Below are 16,043 nucleotides of genomic sequence, written 5' to 3'. Positions count from 1 at the left end.
ATCATCTAAAGTGTGAGAAATATTTATTTGCAGATTGCGATTTGGATGCTTGATAGAATCATTTAATGGACATAGGAGTTAATATAGGAATCAAAAGTATATAAAATATTCATGTCAAGAGTAGGATTTAAACCAATGCCCTTTAGGACCAACAAATAAAAATATTGTTTCATTACTTGATAGAAACATTTCAAAACCTCTTTGTGGGATGACCATTGAAGTCCATATCATAATGTAAAGTGCCATAACCATTCATTTGAAGAGTGGGATTTGAACCCTTGACTAATTAATTTGAATGGCCATAGGAGTTGATATCAAAAACTAAAGTCATTGAGGTGAAATATTTATGTAAAGAGTGGGATTTGAACCCATGCCCTTTTGGACCAGTACATGAAACTAGCGCCTTAAATCACTCAGCCATCTTGACACCATGGACACATTTTTAAAACACAATTAAATCCACCCTATTCACTTAGGCCTAACAACATCTTAGCGGCTCAATTGTGTACAAATAGAGATGAGAATATGTGTTACCAAGCTTGATGTACTCTCAACTATGTCCAACATTTGGACACACTCAATGAATTTCTCAAAATTGATTTGAGGGTAGGACACTTCATCAAGGAACTCAACAATTCGAGGGCAGTAGCACCAACGTGATTTGTTAGGCAACATTCCCAGTTACCTTCTAGACGTGATGGTTGAATAGGGTACAAGTCACGACCAACACATATGTCCTAGCACTCTAAGTGGAGTAGACGATGATGACAATTCTATGCTAGTTTGTCCTCAACTGTGCGCAAGCCTAATGGTGGAGCCAATGACCATTGTAAATGTCGTGATACGCAAATCGACACTCTTGTAGATATGTGTCCGACATGCGATCGATGCGTGGACAACACCGTCTGAATCCGAGTGAAACTTATCAGAGAATTAATATTATGGCGTAAGACAAAGGTACACATAAGAAGAGATATTTAAGCTATGGTGTAGGACAAAGGAACACAGAAGAAGAAGAAGCCTTCACTCAGACAACACCGTTTGAATCCGAGAGAAACTTATCAGAGAATTAAGAATTATGGTGTAAGAGAAAGGTACACATAAGAAGAGATTTAAGATATGGTGTAAAACAAAGGAACACAGAAAAAGATATTTAAGCTAATGTGTAAGACTTAAGAACACAGAAGGAGGGAGAAGAAGAAGAAGAAGAAGAAGAAGAGGGAGATGGATTGTGCTCTCACCTACATTCCTCCCTATCTTTCTCCATCTCTCCTCCCTTTCAAGGCAAAATGCTTCTTTGTTACGAGACCTTACCCTTCATTGTCTCGCCTTGCAGCTAACACGAACAATAACGCTAACGCTAATCCTATCCCTAACAGAGGAAGTGGCAACTACAGTGAAGATTCATTGATGATTTTGGAATCTCTGAGAAGATGGAGCATTCCTGTAGCTGTTGGAGCATCGGTAGGCTCCTTGATACCTCACAAACTTGCCATTTTCGCCGTTTCTTTCTCTTTTCTTGCAATTTTTGCCATTCAGAAAACATTGAAAGCTAAAGGAGAGTATTTGATCACAGTGGATCATGTCAAAATCATGAAATTAAGTGTCTCCAATGGAATTAATAATGTCAGAGTGTTGTTGAATTGGGCTATTGGAGGAGTTATTTCTGCTATCTTTTCATTAAATTCTATTATTGAAGATTTTGTTGGTGCAAATTTGTCACGAAATCGTGTTAAGGGAAGCATTATCGTATCCTTTCGAAGGTTTTTGGCCTCTTTCAGAGCAAATATTCACTCATTGTTTGAAGGAAAGATGGAGGTTAAAAGTCAGCCAGTCTCACAGAATTCTGCTTTAGTGTACATAAAAAACTGTGTTTCAGAAGTGGAGGATTTGATTCAGATAGAAGAATCAAACACAGATATGGTCGATCCTAACCGTTTGAAAGAACTAAGACAAACATTGGATTTGTTGAAGGAATCTATGAGAAAGATTTCTTTAGCAATACAAAAAGAATCAGCTATACAATCAACTGCTTCTGAGAAGAAACATGAGGGAACGAGAATGGCAAAAGGGAAGCTCACAAATGAAGTTGATAAAAAGAATAAGAATAAGAAGAAGACGAAGGAAGAAAGTTCTGATTTTAACATAATTTCAAGAAGGCTAAATGGGGAAATTGCAAAACTGGATGAATCGTTACAAGATTCGGCTGAAAATGAGAAACAAATCAAAGTAATGCATAGTATATCTCATTCAGATGTTGACTCATCTACACATAATGCTGGATTACACAATGAAGATTGTTCAGATGATGGTAACAAAAGTTCTCTAGAGCCTGAGAATTTATGGGCTGAGCCCATATTTGAACATGCTTTTGTCATGCCTATTGCAGGCATAAGAAGCAATGAGATAAACAATGAGAAAAGGATAAATAGCAGTATCTATCCGGACTATTGGTTCGAAGATGATGCTGGTAATGAGGAAGTAGCTAAATCAACATCAATCTTTGATAGTAAACAAATAGAAAAGAAAAATGATAGAGAAGCCCAATACAATGTTTTGATGCAGAAACCAGAGGATGAAAGTGAAATAGAAAGTAAAAACAATCATGTTAGAAAACAAGATCAAGTTGATGAAAGAGATTCCAAAGGTTACAAACCGCAACAGAAACGGAACACAGTGGAAAATGATGATTCCAAACCTAATGATTCAAGCAAAGAAGAAAAAATCCTAGAGGAGTTCAACAATGATCCAGTAGATTTATTGAAAGAACTTGCTTTTGTTCAAGAGGATCTAGACATGGTATCAGGGTTCTCTATGAGAAAAAAGAGTGCTGAATATCAAGGCTTGATGAATGAAGGAGAATTTCTATTCAAAAGTGGGAGATGTGGTCTAAGTGGGAAAATGGAAGTAGGGGAAGCTGAAACCATGCTTTATAGAGCTGCAGAAAGGTTTGCTTCAGCATCTTCAATTGACCCATCTAGTATAGAGGCTATAGGATTGTGGGGAAATACCCTTTTTGTTCATGGAAAACTTAAATTTAAGCTAAGCAAAGAGATAAGGTTCATCATTGCCACTCCCCATACTATTTCACCTTATCGAATGAGGAAGCAAAATGTACAAACACAGGATGCAAAGAAGTGGTTAGCATTGGAGGAGACTCTCCAAACAATTAGTAATGAATGTGAAGAGCTTCTTATTCAGGCAGGGAGGAAATATCGAAGAGTTCTTTCAATCAATAACAGGAATATTCCAGCATTATACAACTGGGGGTTGGCACTATGCTTACGTGCACAATTGATTGCATCAGGCCAGGTTGTTTTATTTGGTTCTCTTTTCTCTTTATGTTTTAAAAAAGTATTAAACAGGTGAATACTAGATTTGTGTGGGAAATAAATAGTCATCTTTTTCCTTCTTTTGAATGTAACTTATTTGCTAGTTTGACTCCCTCTTCCTATGTTAGTGTAAAAGCCAAGGACTTCCAATATGCACTAGGTCATTTGTTACATTCTAAATGGTTTCATTCTATAATTTAAACCAAGTGATCATAGAGGTTTATATTGAATAAAAACTAAAACCCTAATGAGAAAAATAGTGATGCTTACAGCCGAAAGTTGTGGGCTTTCGTGCTGAAGACGAAGGACCAAGTGCTGTCCGTCTTCAAGGAATTCCAAGCAAGAATAGAAAAGGAATCCGGACCAAAGCTGAAGGCTGTCCGGACAGACAATGGGGGTGAGTACAGAGAGCAGTTTGAGGAGTACTGCCAATGTCAAGGGATTAAAATTGTGTATACAGTAACCAAAACTCCTGAACTAATTGGTATGGTCGAAAGGATGAATAGAACGATCATGGAAAGGGTCAATTGTATGTTGTCACATGCCAAGTTTGGAAAGACCTATTGGGCTGAGGCATTGATGACGGTTGTTACATTTTAAACAGGTCTCCCTCAGTGCCACTTGATGGTGATATCCCACGAAGGGCATGGACAGGAAAGAATGTCTTACTGGCATCTGAGGGTGTTCGGATGCTTGGCATATGTACATTTGGCAAAGGACCAAAGATCAAAGTTGGACAGCAAGTTCCAGCCATGTATTTTCTTGGGGTATTGTGAAGACGAATCTGGGTATAAACTATGGGACCTGATAGATAAGAAGGTCATTAGGAGCCAGGACATAGTCTTTATGGAGGATAAGACTATTGTTGATTGGGAAATGGAAAGACCAGGGTCACTCTCCCAATTGGCCAGCAAATGGAAGCTGACTGAAGTAGTCAAATCCGGATCGGTTGATACAAGCCGAACCAAATACCAGTTGGCCGGCAGCCAGTGGCCAGGTGATGCATATGTAGAGCTGGCCGGCAAAAGGCAGCCGACCGATGAAGTCGAATCAGATTCGGATGAAGAGCCAGCTGAGGCAGTCAAACCAGAGACGGCTGCTGATGGAAGAAGGTAACCCCTAAGGAGAAGGAGGACTTCTTGTTGATATCCAGCTAGAGAGTATGTGTTGCTGACTGATGAAGGGGAGCCGGAATGCTTCGAGGAAGCAATGAATGATGCCCACAAAAAGGAGTGATATTGTATCATGTAAGATGAAATGGATTCCTTGCATGAGAACTACACATATGAGCTGACTGAATTGCCAAAAGGAAAGAAGGCACTGAGGAATAAGTGGGTATACAAATTGAAACCTAGAGAGAACGGAAATCCACCCAAATACAAAGACCGCATTGTGGTGAAGGGCTTCCAACAGAAAAAGGGTGTAGATTTCGATGAAATATTTGCGGAGTTGGATGTCAAGACTGCTTTTTTGCATGGTGATCTAGAAGAAGAGATCTACATGCAACAATTGGAAGGATTTGAAGAGAAAGGAAAAGAAAACCTGGGGCACCGGCTGAGAAAGAGCTTGTATGGGCTGAAACAAGATCCCTAGGAATGGTATAAAAAGTTTGAATCCTTTATAGTTGACCATGGATTCCACAAAACACAAGTTGACCACTGTGTTTTTTTGAAGAGATATGATGGAGGAGATTTTCTAATTCTCCTTTTGTATGTTGATGATATACTTGTCAGACAGGATGTGAAGAAGATTGCTAGTCTGAAAGAGGCATTGAGTAAGTCCTTCGCAATGAAAGATTTGGGCTCGACAAAGCATATCTTGGGGATGCACATAGTTCGAGACAGGACAAAGAACATGTTATGGTTGTCATAGGAAAAGTACGTGACAAAGGTGCTCCAAAGATTCAACATGCAGAATGCCAAGCCAATCGGCTCAACATTGCCGACAAATTGCAAGCTGAAGGCCAGTCAATGTCTGAAGACCGAAAAAGGTAAAGCTAAGACGAGGAAGATACTAGATGCCTCAGCTGTGAGAAGCCTGATGTATGTTATGGTGTGTACCAGGCCAGACATTGCATATGGTGTAGGAACTGTCAGCCGGTACATGAGCAATCTTTGAAAGGAACATTGGGTTGTAGTAAAGTGGGTACTCAGATACCTGAGAGGAACCTCGAGTGTATGCCCTAGATATGGCTCAGGGAAACCCGTGCTTGAAGGGTTTTCAGACTCTCATATGTCGGCCGATGCTCATTCCAACCGATCCACATCTGGGTATGTAATGACCTATGCAGGGGGGGCTGTATCATGGAAATCTAGGTTGCAAAAGTTTGTGGTTTTGTCAACCGCAGAAGCTGAGTACAAGCTGGCAAGGAATTGATACGGATGAGAAATTTCATGAGTGAGTTAGGATTGAGGCAAGATAAATTCCTACTTCACTGCGATAATCAAAGTGCTATCCAGCTTGCTAAGAATGCTGCCTATCACTCTCAGACCAAGCACATCCAGAGGAGATATCATTGGCTACTAGAGAGAGTGGAAGAAAAGGAGTTTTCCCTTGTAAAGATCCATACAAATAATAATGGATCGGACATGTTGACAAAAGTGTTGTCTATGGACAAACTAAAAGCTTGCTGGCTGAGGATAGGCATGGCCAACTCTCCCATACAGGAGTAAAGGGGGAGTTCGTTATAAAAAGATGTCCCTCCTTATGGGAGAAGAGCCAATTCGGCTAAGGGACGGCTATGTGCCGGCTAGGAAAGATGGTAGCCGGTTAAGCTAAGAGCCGGCTGTCCGGCTAAGGGCCAAATGTCAGTTAGATGCCGGCTAAGGTTAACTGCCGATTTGGCCAGGGAGAAATATGTATATACATATTTGTATATATATTGATGTATAAACCCTAGGCTATGTGTGTGTGAGGGTTATTATTCAGAGAAAGTTGTAGAATAGTGAATGTTAGCGTGAAGAGAACGATTGTGGAGGTTGAGCTTGTGTAGCAACCGACCCTCAAATCCAACCCGACAGGTTGATAGCTCTGCACAGATAAGGTTTTGTCATTTCTTTGTTTCCCTTGTTCTCTGTGTATATCCATCTACTGAGACGAAGGTCCAGTCAAGGTTGTGGCCTTGACAGAATGGCTATACCCCAAGTCAGCTAGGGAAGCCCAAAAACACTTGTATACACTCTGATAGTGAATCTGTTTGGAGTCTGTGGGCTCCCATAGTTTTTCCCATTTAGGGTTTCCACGTTAAAACCTGGTGTCTGTGTATTTTCTGCTTTGTTGTTTGTCATTGTTGCCTTCTAGTCAGTTGTGTTTGAGTTCATATTATCACATTATAATGGTTAGTGTAAATAATACTTCGGTGTAGAGTAGAACCACTCCACCTTATCAGAAATCCATCTATAAAATATTCCTTTGTCCCATATGGCATGAAACTCCAATCTTTGTAACTCTGCCTATTGTGTATTACCTTTAATGTTATCCAAAGAACCTATGAGATTATGCACAATCTCTATCCAAATCCAAGAATTTATCCGGGTAGGTTTTTCAGTCACATTTTGGAATACTGTCAAACATCTAGCCTTCCAAATATGCCAAATTGTGATACTACTTACCAATTGCCATATTTCAGGTTTATCAGTTTCTATTTGTGGGTTCAGATGTATAAATGTTTTTTACATCGAACCATGTCTCATAGCAAGAGCATTTGCAACATCCTCTTGTTCATATACCACTGGTTTATCTTGTACCGCCGCCCATAATACCACCCCCGTGTATACATCGCGTGAGGATATACTAGTATCAACAGTGTTACAATTCGTTTCCATATTTCCATCGTAGAGTCACAACTACACAAACAATGCTTACCAGTCTCCACTAGATTCTTACAAAAAAGGTACATATTGTCTGCATTCACCCCTTTTCGCCAACCATTAACTAGTATAGCTCTATGAACCAACAACCATCGAAAACAAACAATTTTGCTACTCATTTTTATGCCCCACAACCATTTCCATTTCTTCCATGATCTAGCACCTAATATTTTCCTACCAATCTTCACAAAATACTGAAAAAGGGCACATATTTTATTTGAGATTGAACCCGCACTTTCCACTATAAATCTCTAGGATCCCAAGTTAATCGAGATACTGGTCTCCTTTCCATAATCCAAAACCTCCAAAAAAGATTGAGCTTTTGTGGATTTAGGTCTAAGACCCAATTTGATCCATCATTTGCGATTACCCTCACTTCTTTATGCAAACAAAAACTAAACAAATCAGTTTTTGTATGTGTGAAAGTTACCTACCATCATCCTATACATCAAAAGTCATAAAAGCTTCTTCTCAACATAGGCTTTTACTCCAATCAAGACACCAATGGAGTAAATAAACCTATCCACTTATGTGTTGAAGGTCCGAATTGCATCTGAATACTAGAAAGCGTAGCTTGTATGGTAGAATGCATTGTCTTAAGAATAAAACCTCTTATACCATCGAAAGTGAGATCAAGGCTATTTAAAAGTGAGACAACCAATGAATCTCAAGAATCAAGAATTGTCATCAACAAGAATATGGCCCTTAATTTATCATCAAAGGCATTGCAAAAGAATCATGACAATGGATTCCTTTTTCTTCCTTCAAAACTATATTTTCATCAATTTTGTATTTTCAGCTACAGTTGATTGATAAAAACACCATTGCTTTCTAGGTCAAGGGAAATACTTGATCCACCCAGGAAAAGCTAGGGACTTTATGATACAGGCAATCATTCTCTTTGTCAATTGATTAAGTGAGTCTGAAACAGCCCTTGTGATTATTGATCATATGATGTCTTTCTTAAGTGCCCATGGAAGCCTCGGATTTCAAATACCCTGGTTTGTTTTCTTTATTTCCCCAAATGTCTTAAGTGTTTGTATTTAATTCTCCAAATGATGTTGGGTAGAAACCATCTCTAGCATATTATATGTGCATGTCTTAAGCAAATAGAGAATCATCATTTCTTATCGGTCCATGTAGGCACTCCATAATTGTGTTAAACCCAACCCAAAATAAATAGATTCAAGCCTGTCATAATCTGTATAGGGGTTCCATTACTCTAGATTGCCCCTTGTTATAATTATAGAGTTCTCCTTGTTTATAGCAGGGGAAAACTCTATAATAAATACAACCAGCAGTAGAGTTATTATAAAGTTGCCCTTGTATGGATCTATTAGTGGAAGTAGCTGGAATCTCTACTTTGAGGATGTGTTCTAACTTTTCTCTATTATGATATGATACTTCTCATTGTTTTGTAGAATGCTGCTGAATCTGCAGATAAAGTATATTTAGCAGCAATTGACAAGTTTGAAGCACTAATGGGAATCAGTCGTCGGTATGCGCCTGATGGTAAGTGCATCTTTTTGTCTTTACATCATCATATTATCAATACTTCTTTAAGATATGCAATCATCATGGTTGTTTAGAATACTTTAGAAAGAACCCTTATACCATATAGAGGATATTGAAAAGGCCATGACCGTAATTGATGATGGAATTAGGTCTGTTATCAGGAGTTTGTTTTTTATGTGCATATATATATGTATATATGTATATATGTCTATATGTATGTATATATGTATTTAATTGTAATTATTGATATATGCCTTATATAATGTTTAATGGGAGGCAATCTTCCACACAAATGACCTCACCTGAGGTGTGGCATGAATATGCAAAGGTCGTATATGATATCCTGGGGCAACCTCTTTAAGATATGCAATCATCATGGTTGTTTAGAATACTTTAGAAAGAACCCTTATACCATATAGAGGATATTGAAAAGGCCATGACCATAATTGATGATGGAATTAGCTCTGTTATCAGGAGTTTGTTTTTTATGTGCATATATATATATATATATATATATGTATATATGTATGTATGTATGTATGTATTTAATTGTAATTATTGATATATGCCTTATATAATGTTTAATGGGAGGCAATCTTCCACACAAATGACCTCACCTGAGGTGTGGCATGAATATGCAAAGGTCGTATATGATATCCTGGGGCAACCTCCTCTTCCCCACCCAGATGGCTCACGCCCACACAAATCCACTTTTTTTACTCCAAAAAATGTAAGAAATGCCATTAATTGGTAACAATTTGGGAAGGCCCAGGATCATGATGGGTTGGTTGGTGAACACTATATCTATGCCCATGATATCTTTATCTATGCTCTGTAAGGGTTAGGAATGATGTCAATAGTGCTGAGGAATACTCATGATTCACCCTAGTACAAGCTCTTTAGATGCAACAGTGGAGGAGCTATGGTAGAAAAAATAGAGAGAGAGAGTAGTTGGAGGAGCTCCAGACCTGCACTCTCTTTCATCATTGTTATCTCTCTTTTACATTCTCTCTCTTCCTAGATTCTTCTCTCTATAGAATCTGCAACTCTTTAAATGCCTTCTCTCTCTAGAATCTACAACGCTTTAAATGCCTTCTTTCTCTTCCATCTTTTCCAAGATATTCCCATTTATTCCTAGTTTATTGTATCTGTTTGGTAGTACAAGAGTCACTTAACTACCAAACAACCATTCCCAATTTTGTATAAATAGGCTATACCAGCCTCTTTTGTAACTAGATTATTTTCTGTTGCTACTTAAAAACAAGCTCTACTCTTTGGCTATGTCTCTACTCTCCGCAACCATTTTTTCTACTGCTGTCTAATAGCCTTCACACAGCTTGGCTGTGTCTATTTTGTTCTAACAACTGGTCCGCTGCTGCTATTAACGGCTTTTCTCCCATGTGATACCCATCTTATGCCTCTTTCCCCATAACAAATATTGAAGTCGTTGCAAATGGGAATGCAAAGGCTTCTTGGTTCATAGTAAAGATGACAAAAATGTAAACAAATGGGTTCCATAATACATTGTACAACTTTAAGGCTGACATGAAATGGCCAAGATTGTGACTTCCAATGCATAAACTTACCCCTCAACTTGCTACTCACGCTTTCAATTAATTAGGCATTTTGAACATTCACTCCAATTTAGTACCACAAATGTCAAAAAATAGAGGCTTTTCCAACCTTGGGTTCCTAGTTTTCCAAACATTCCAATTCCCTCTAATGCATGAGATGAGGCAAGAATTTCTCCAATTAATATGCAATCCAAACAGCAATGTGTTTTTGCCCCACACATGCCTCCCCTCCTCTGGATTCTCATGTAGGGTTGTAGAAACATGAAAGAATCATCTGCCAAAGCTGGCACAACCATGTGTTCCTAGATGAAAGGTATGGACCCACAATATCACCATTTGCTGTAAGCTTTGGTAAAGTCACCAACAAGGGTGAGTAACTATAGCAAAGAACAATGGATTAATGGGCATCCTTGATGATCTCATGAGGGAAATATTTGGATGTAACTCCACCATTAGGCATTACTGTAGACACATCTTGTCCTATTAAAAAATATAAGGTGGGACCCACGTGGTCCAAAGCCCATTGTAGTATTAACCTTGAAACAAAGGAACAATTGACCTGATATAAGCTTTGTCTAAATCTAATTGCTCGATTATCAATTCTGGATGAGTATGCCGGGCATAATCCATTGCCATTTGAACATTAAGCACATTATACAATATATTCCTATATGTAATGAGACTGTATTGGGTTGGGCGTATCAACTTTGACAAAGACTTTTGTAATCTATTTGTGAATACCTTTGCAAATACTTTAGACGATCCCCCATAAAAGAAATGAGTCACCACTAATGAAATGATTGGGGTGCTACCATTGGTGGGACTAATTTGATGAGATCAACTTTTAAGCTTGAGGCTCACAACCAAAATCCCATTAATATTGGAACATCAAAGTCATGGGCCTCTTTAAAATGCTAAAATACTGTGCAAAAACTTCACTTGTCAAACCATCCCAACCACATGTTTTGTCAAATCCTCACCCAACTCATGACTAAGGAAATCATGTACAATACATCCAACCACATCATAAAACTCATGACATGTTCTAATCACCTCATTCTCAAATTATTCAACACATGGCAATTATTGTAGCTGGATCCATTATGAAATCATCCCCTTGCTTCACCTGCACCATATAGATCCTCTCTCTCTATGGTTAAACTTTAAAATATTTTGATGATGGGATTTGAGGTCTTTTTAGATACATACAATACAATCTCTCTCCCTCATATCTCACTACTCCCATGAGGCTTGAATCTCGGAGAGCCTGAACACTTCTTTGAATTTGGTCACACAAGTTAGGTGTTCAAGTAGCATCATGTCATCATCACCCAAATATGAAGATATGCAAGGTGCAATGAAAACCTAGTGGAGGATGAATATCACTTACTTATTGCATGTTCAGCAGGTAAGGTAATTCGGAAGAAATATGATGACTTGTTAGACAAGCATGATAATGTGATTGTCATACTCAAATTTCCACCGAGAAGGGTGAGCACATGTGTGCATTATTTTCACATCAAGAGTTTTATTATAAAATAGTAACCCCCTTCTTTGGAAGGAATCACATAAAAGATGATATGCTGAGTTTGTCCCACAAGTGAAATTTGGCCTCATCATGGATGAAAAAATATCTTTTCTATTCTCTCTTTAATGTAATGTCTAATCTAATCTAATATCTCTCTCTGTATGGATTCACTCTAGCTAGAACAATGGGGAGAACATGTCATAATGTAAGACATATGTAGGTGGGGAATTAACACCTAAATCAACCCAAAAATGGAGATACTCTTAACATTCACTCCATGCTAACAATATAAATGAAGAACACATGATTGTATAAGTGAGAAAGCTAAAAAATATCTAATCTAATCTCTCTCTATGGCTGTTGGCCTCTTTAGATACATGCAGTTAATTGGTGAGTGTGATGTGGTTTTCGGAAGTGTGGATTAAGGCTTGCTAGAACAATGGGGAGAACATGCCATAATATAAGACATGTATGTGGGAGTAATGCCTTAATCGACCCAAAAGTGGAGACCCACTTAACTTTTGCTCCATGCTAACAATAAGGAAATATTAAGTTCATACTTAACACATGAATATCTCAACTCTAGATGATACCAATGGTTAGAGAGTCAATTGATTATCAATAACCTAACGCTCAAACTATTAAGCATAAAATGCTAGCACGAAACTTAGGGTTGTTTTTAATCCAACTGCAACAATTGTTAAGACTAGGGTTTATATAGGAAAAGGAAGGAAACGTTACATCAATGGTCAATACTCATAACGAAAACACCTTTTTTCTCTTAATTCCTTACAGAAGTTGAGTTCTAAACGTTGAAGTCTCCTTAAAAAGAAAATACACTTAAGATATTTCAAAAATATGAGTCTCCCAACAAGTTTTTGGTGATAAATTGGTTTACCATCGAAAGTGAATAATGTGGAAAACCACCTAAAAATTTTGGTACTTAATTTTGTATGTTTTTCCAGCTATGCTGAAGTGGGGTCTTACTCTAAAGGCCAGATCTCGGTTACATCCAATGATGAGTCCTGAGAGGATAAACCTCCTTAATCAAGCTAAACAACTATTTGAAGATGCACTAAGATTACAGCCCCGAAATGCTCAAATATGTGGAGCCTACGCAACAAGCAATATAGAACTTGAAGAATTGCAAAGGAAAGAAATGGAGTCCAAAAGAAATGCAAGGTTCAGTTGATGATGAATTTTGTTTCCTTGTGATCGTTCTGCAAGGTAACTCAAGTTAAGTTGTATATATTTGTTATTTAATTACTGAACGGAAAGAAATGGAAGATAATCCATTAAGTTTGTTGTTCTTCGTGTTCACATTATTTTGATGTAGTGCTTTTACAGTATTGTACCTCATACACATCACTTGCACACATACCTCCTGCTTGCATAGAATTATCGTCAATGATTTTTTTTTACATGCCCCATTAGACAGTTCTAACTCATGAAAGCTTGCAATTCCTCTTAAACCTTTTATCTCTTCCTTCCCTCTCCTTTTTGGACAACTTTATCCATATAAGATGGTTCATGTGTGTGTGTCAAAGTAACGATGCTGAGTAATTCCTTTGCGTTGAATTTTGCGGTATCCTCAAATAAGTCCCTCAACATCCCTAGTCTTTGCCTTCAAGTGGGTAGTACTAAGAAATAGTTCCAAATATCATTCGCATTGTCAAACAAAGCTGAAAATTTTGGTGTTATCCCTTTACATGGACTTTGTATGACCAATGAAGGTGAGTGTTCCACACAAGCCAATAGGATCTTAAAGGTACATATCTCTCGTTCTAGGACCGTAACACGTTTTCCTTGAGAGATGAATCTAGCATGGTATTCATAAGTTGTGTGAAACAATGAGATTTATCCATTTCTTTTCAATTCATCCATTAAATGCAATGGATCAATGGTCTTCAAGGTTGATATTTGAAAAATAAGCATATAAATGCTTGACTTATCCTACAAAGATTTGATTTTTGTTCTATGTGCTCTTGTTATCATTGACTACATGTGACACCACGTATTTTTGTTTCACATGCTCTTGGTTGACAAGTGCCATTTATTTCATACACTCATTCACAAAAAAGGAATTTCTATCACCTACATTATCGTTATGTTATGCCCCTGTTTTATGGGGGTCTCAATAAACTTATAAAACACGGTTGGGACAAAGAAATTGGAACACAAAAGACGAGTTATATTATATTCAAGAGATAAGCTTACAACAGTCCCAAATTGGGGGTTGGGACTTAGCCAAGATGAGTTGAGCCAACCTTCCAAAATATGTTCTGGGACTAGAGCGCCTCCAAAGCTTGGGTCCCATAGTGAGTCCTGGTTCAGATTGGAGTTGTGTCCTAGTTGGGACAAGATAGGGGCTCCACATTCACTCGATTGACATGGAGCTTGAGTCCCATCAAGCTCACAAAATTGTCCCAAGCTCCTTTGTGGCTTGGGTTCGCACCTTGGTTCCTTCGATTCGCTCTCAATCACTTTGCCTTTGTCTTTTATAGGCCTTTCCCCCTTCTTTGTTGAGCCTTCCCTCATCGATCCTTATTCTACCTTAAGCTTCTCAGTCTTTCACATGATCCCTTCCACCTCGAGGACTTGTTTGTTGCTCTTTGTCTCGAGCCGGCCTTCCTCATTCACCATGGTTGGGATACACTCGATTCTCAACCCTTGCTCGGTTTTACACTTTAAGGATCCTTACGTCCTTCTTTCCTTTGCACTGTGATCACCGATCTTGGTTGGGACAACCTCAATTCCCAAGTCTTGTCTTTGGTTCTCTTGCATTTCTTTGCTCCATTTAGGACTCACTTCTTTGGCCTTGATTGAACACACCTTCATTGCCATTGCCTTCACCCGAACATGGGACTCCAACTCTTCTTGTTCTCCCGCGCTAGGTGTGGACCCCCACACTTGACGCAACACGGATCATGTTGGGACGTGATTTACGTGTTGCTTCTACTCAAGGGTTTGGATGATGTGTCCCAATATCTCATCTTCCTTGGATCTTCACACTTCACTTGATCATATGTCCTTATGCTACGTTGCGAAAATGCGCGTTTGTGCGTGCATGCTTCATGTGAGAGGGACCAACGGGGTCTCGGACCGGGGAGGACGAAAAGACGACGATTTTAACGTAAGAGGTGAGGAAACAAATGCCACACTTGAAAATAACAAAGATTTGTACACTTGAGAAGAAGATAAATTAGAAGAAGAAGAAGAAGAATAGTATTATATTATTGATGATGATGATGATGATAATGATCTCCCAAATTGCCCCCCCTTTTACACAAGCTCTATTAGGGTTTTTATAGGTTTGTGCATGCACAAATCCCATGGGCTTGGAGCCACGGTTTCTGTGCACACGATTTTGTTTTGGGACATGCACAAAACCATGGGCTTGGAACCATGGTTTCTGTGCACACGATTTTGTTTTGGGACATGCACAAAACCATGGGCTTGGAACCATGGTTTCGTGCACAAGGTTTCGTATGGTTGTTTCGTATATAAGTTGAATATGGAAAGGAAATAAATATTTAAAGTATATGATAGTAGTCTTAATGGTAATCCAAATGTCTTCTATCTTAGAGGTACAAGGTTTAAACCTTGTTGCACCCCTTTGTATGCACTCTGTTAAGAATTAGGTGATTAAGTACCTAATTATGTGATTAAGCTAAGCAAAAAATTAAGTGATTGTGTGTATGTGTGTGAGAGGAAGAGAGAGGAAGTTACACTTATGAACAACACAAGATGGGGGATGATTAACTCTATATTAAATTAGCATCATCATCATCAAATACAAAAATACCCACAATGAGGTATATATACATCTCATGTGCAAAGGTGCACATGAGTGAGTAGAATATAGGTACTAAGGTGTAAGTCCTATATTTAATGTACTTAGGAGTGGAGGATCTTGAATAACCCACTTAAGTACAAGGTCCTATTTAAGGCGTTATAGTCAACACTCCTAACTACATTCTATCTAGGTAACTACGAAGTTACATGGTTGACTAAATAACTAAACTAAGTTGAGCTTGATCTCTCAACACGCCCCCTTAAGCTCAAGTGTGAGGCGTCTGACATTTGCTTTGGCTTTCGTCAGCTTCGTGTGCTTCCGTCCGGCCTTCGGCTTTCTTCGTCGTGACAATCTCGGTTCCTCCCCCTCAAGCTGGTGATGAAGCCTTATAGTGTGTGGGCGAAGGTCGACTACTTCCACCCATCGTGG

General features: G+C 38.6%; 1 protein-coding gene across 2 annotated transcripts; it reads left to right on the top strand.

Moving 5' to 3' along the window:
• The first annotated feature begins 1,088 nt into the window (after nt 1–1,088).
• On the top strand, nt 1,089–13,127 carry LOC147866353 (uncharacterized). Of its 2 annotated transcripts, XR_015529482.1 has the most exons (4): nt 1,089–3,312; nt 8,037–8,117; nt 8,623–8,713; nt 12,784–12,800. XR_015529482.1 is itself a non-coding variant. In XM_087316796.1 (3 exons), exons 1-3 carry the CDS (start codon nt 1,225–1,227, stop codon nt 13,008–13,010), a joined length of 2,406 nt encoding a protein of 801 aa, XP_087172922.1. In that variant the 5' UTR covers nt 1,097–1,224; the 3' UTR covers nt 13,011–13,127. The 2 variants fall into 2 exon arrangements, 1 of the variants encoding a protein (XP_087172922.1); XM_087316796.1 differs by lacking the exon at nt 8,037–8,117 and having other exon boundaries at nt 1,097–3,312; nt 12,784–13,127.
• Nucleotides 13,128–16,043: the final 2,916 nt, after the last annotated feature.

The sequence above is a fragment of the Azolla caroliniana genome, unplaced genomic scaffold (genome assembly GCF_043228905.1).
Source record: "Azolla caroliniana isolate FFs.n. ecotype wild unplaced genomic scaffold, voAzoCaro1.0.p SCAF_3, whole genome shotgun sequence".
NCBI classification, from domain to species: Eukaryota; Viridiplantae; Streptophyta; class Polypodiopsida; order Salviniales; family Salviniaceae; genus Azolla; species Azolla caroliniana.
Note: the sequence above shows the minus strand (reverse complement) of the source record. Positions and strands in the feature narration are given on the sequence as shown.

Excerpts from the sequence above, each read along its gene's own strand:
- LOC147866353 (XM_087316796.1), top strand. The coding sequence starts at position 1,225 with ATGGATTGTGCTCTCACCTACATTCCTCCCTATCTTTCTCCATCTCTC. Across the intron at positions 3,313-8,622 it reads AATTGATTGCATCAGGCCAG|AATGCTGCTGAATCTGCAGA; the intron begins GTTGTTTTATTT and ends ATTGTTTTGTAG. Across the intron at positions 8,714-12,783 it reads TCGTCGGTATGCGCCTGATG|CTATGCTGAAGTGGGGTCTT; the intron begins GTAAGTGCATCT and ends ATGTTTTTCCAG.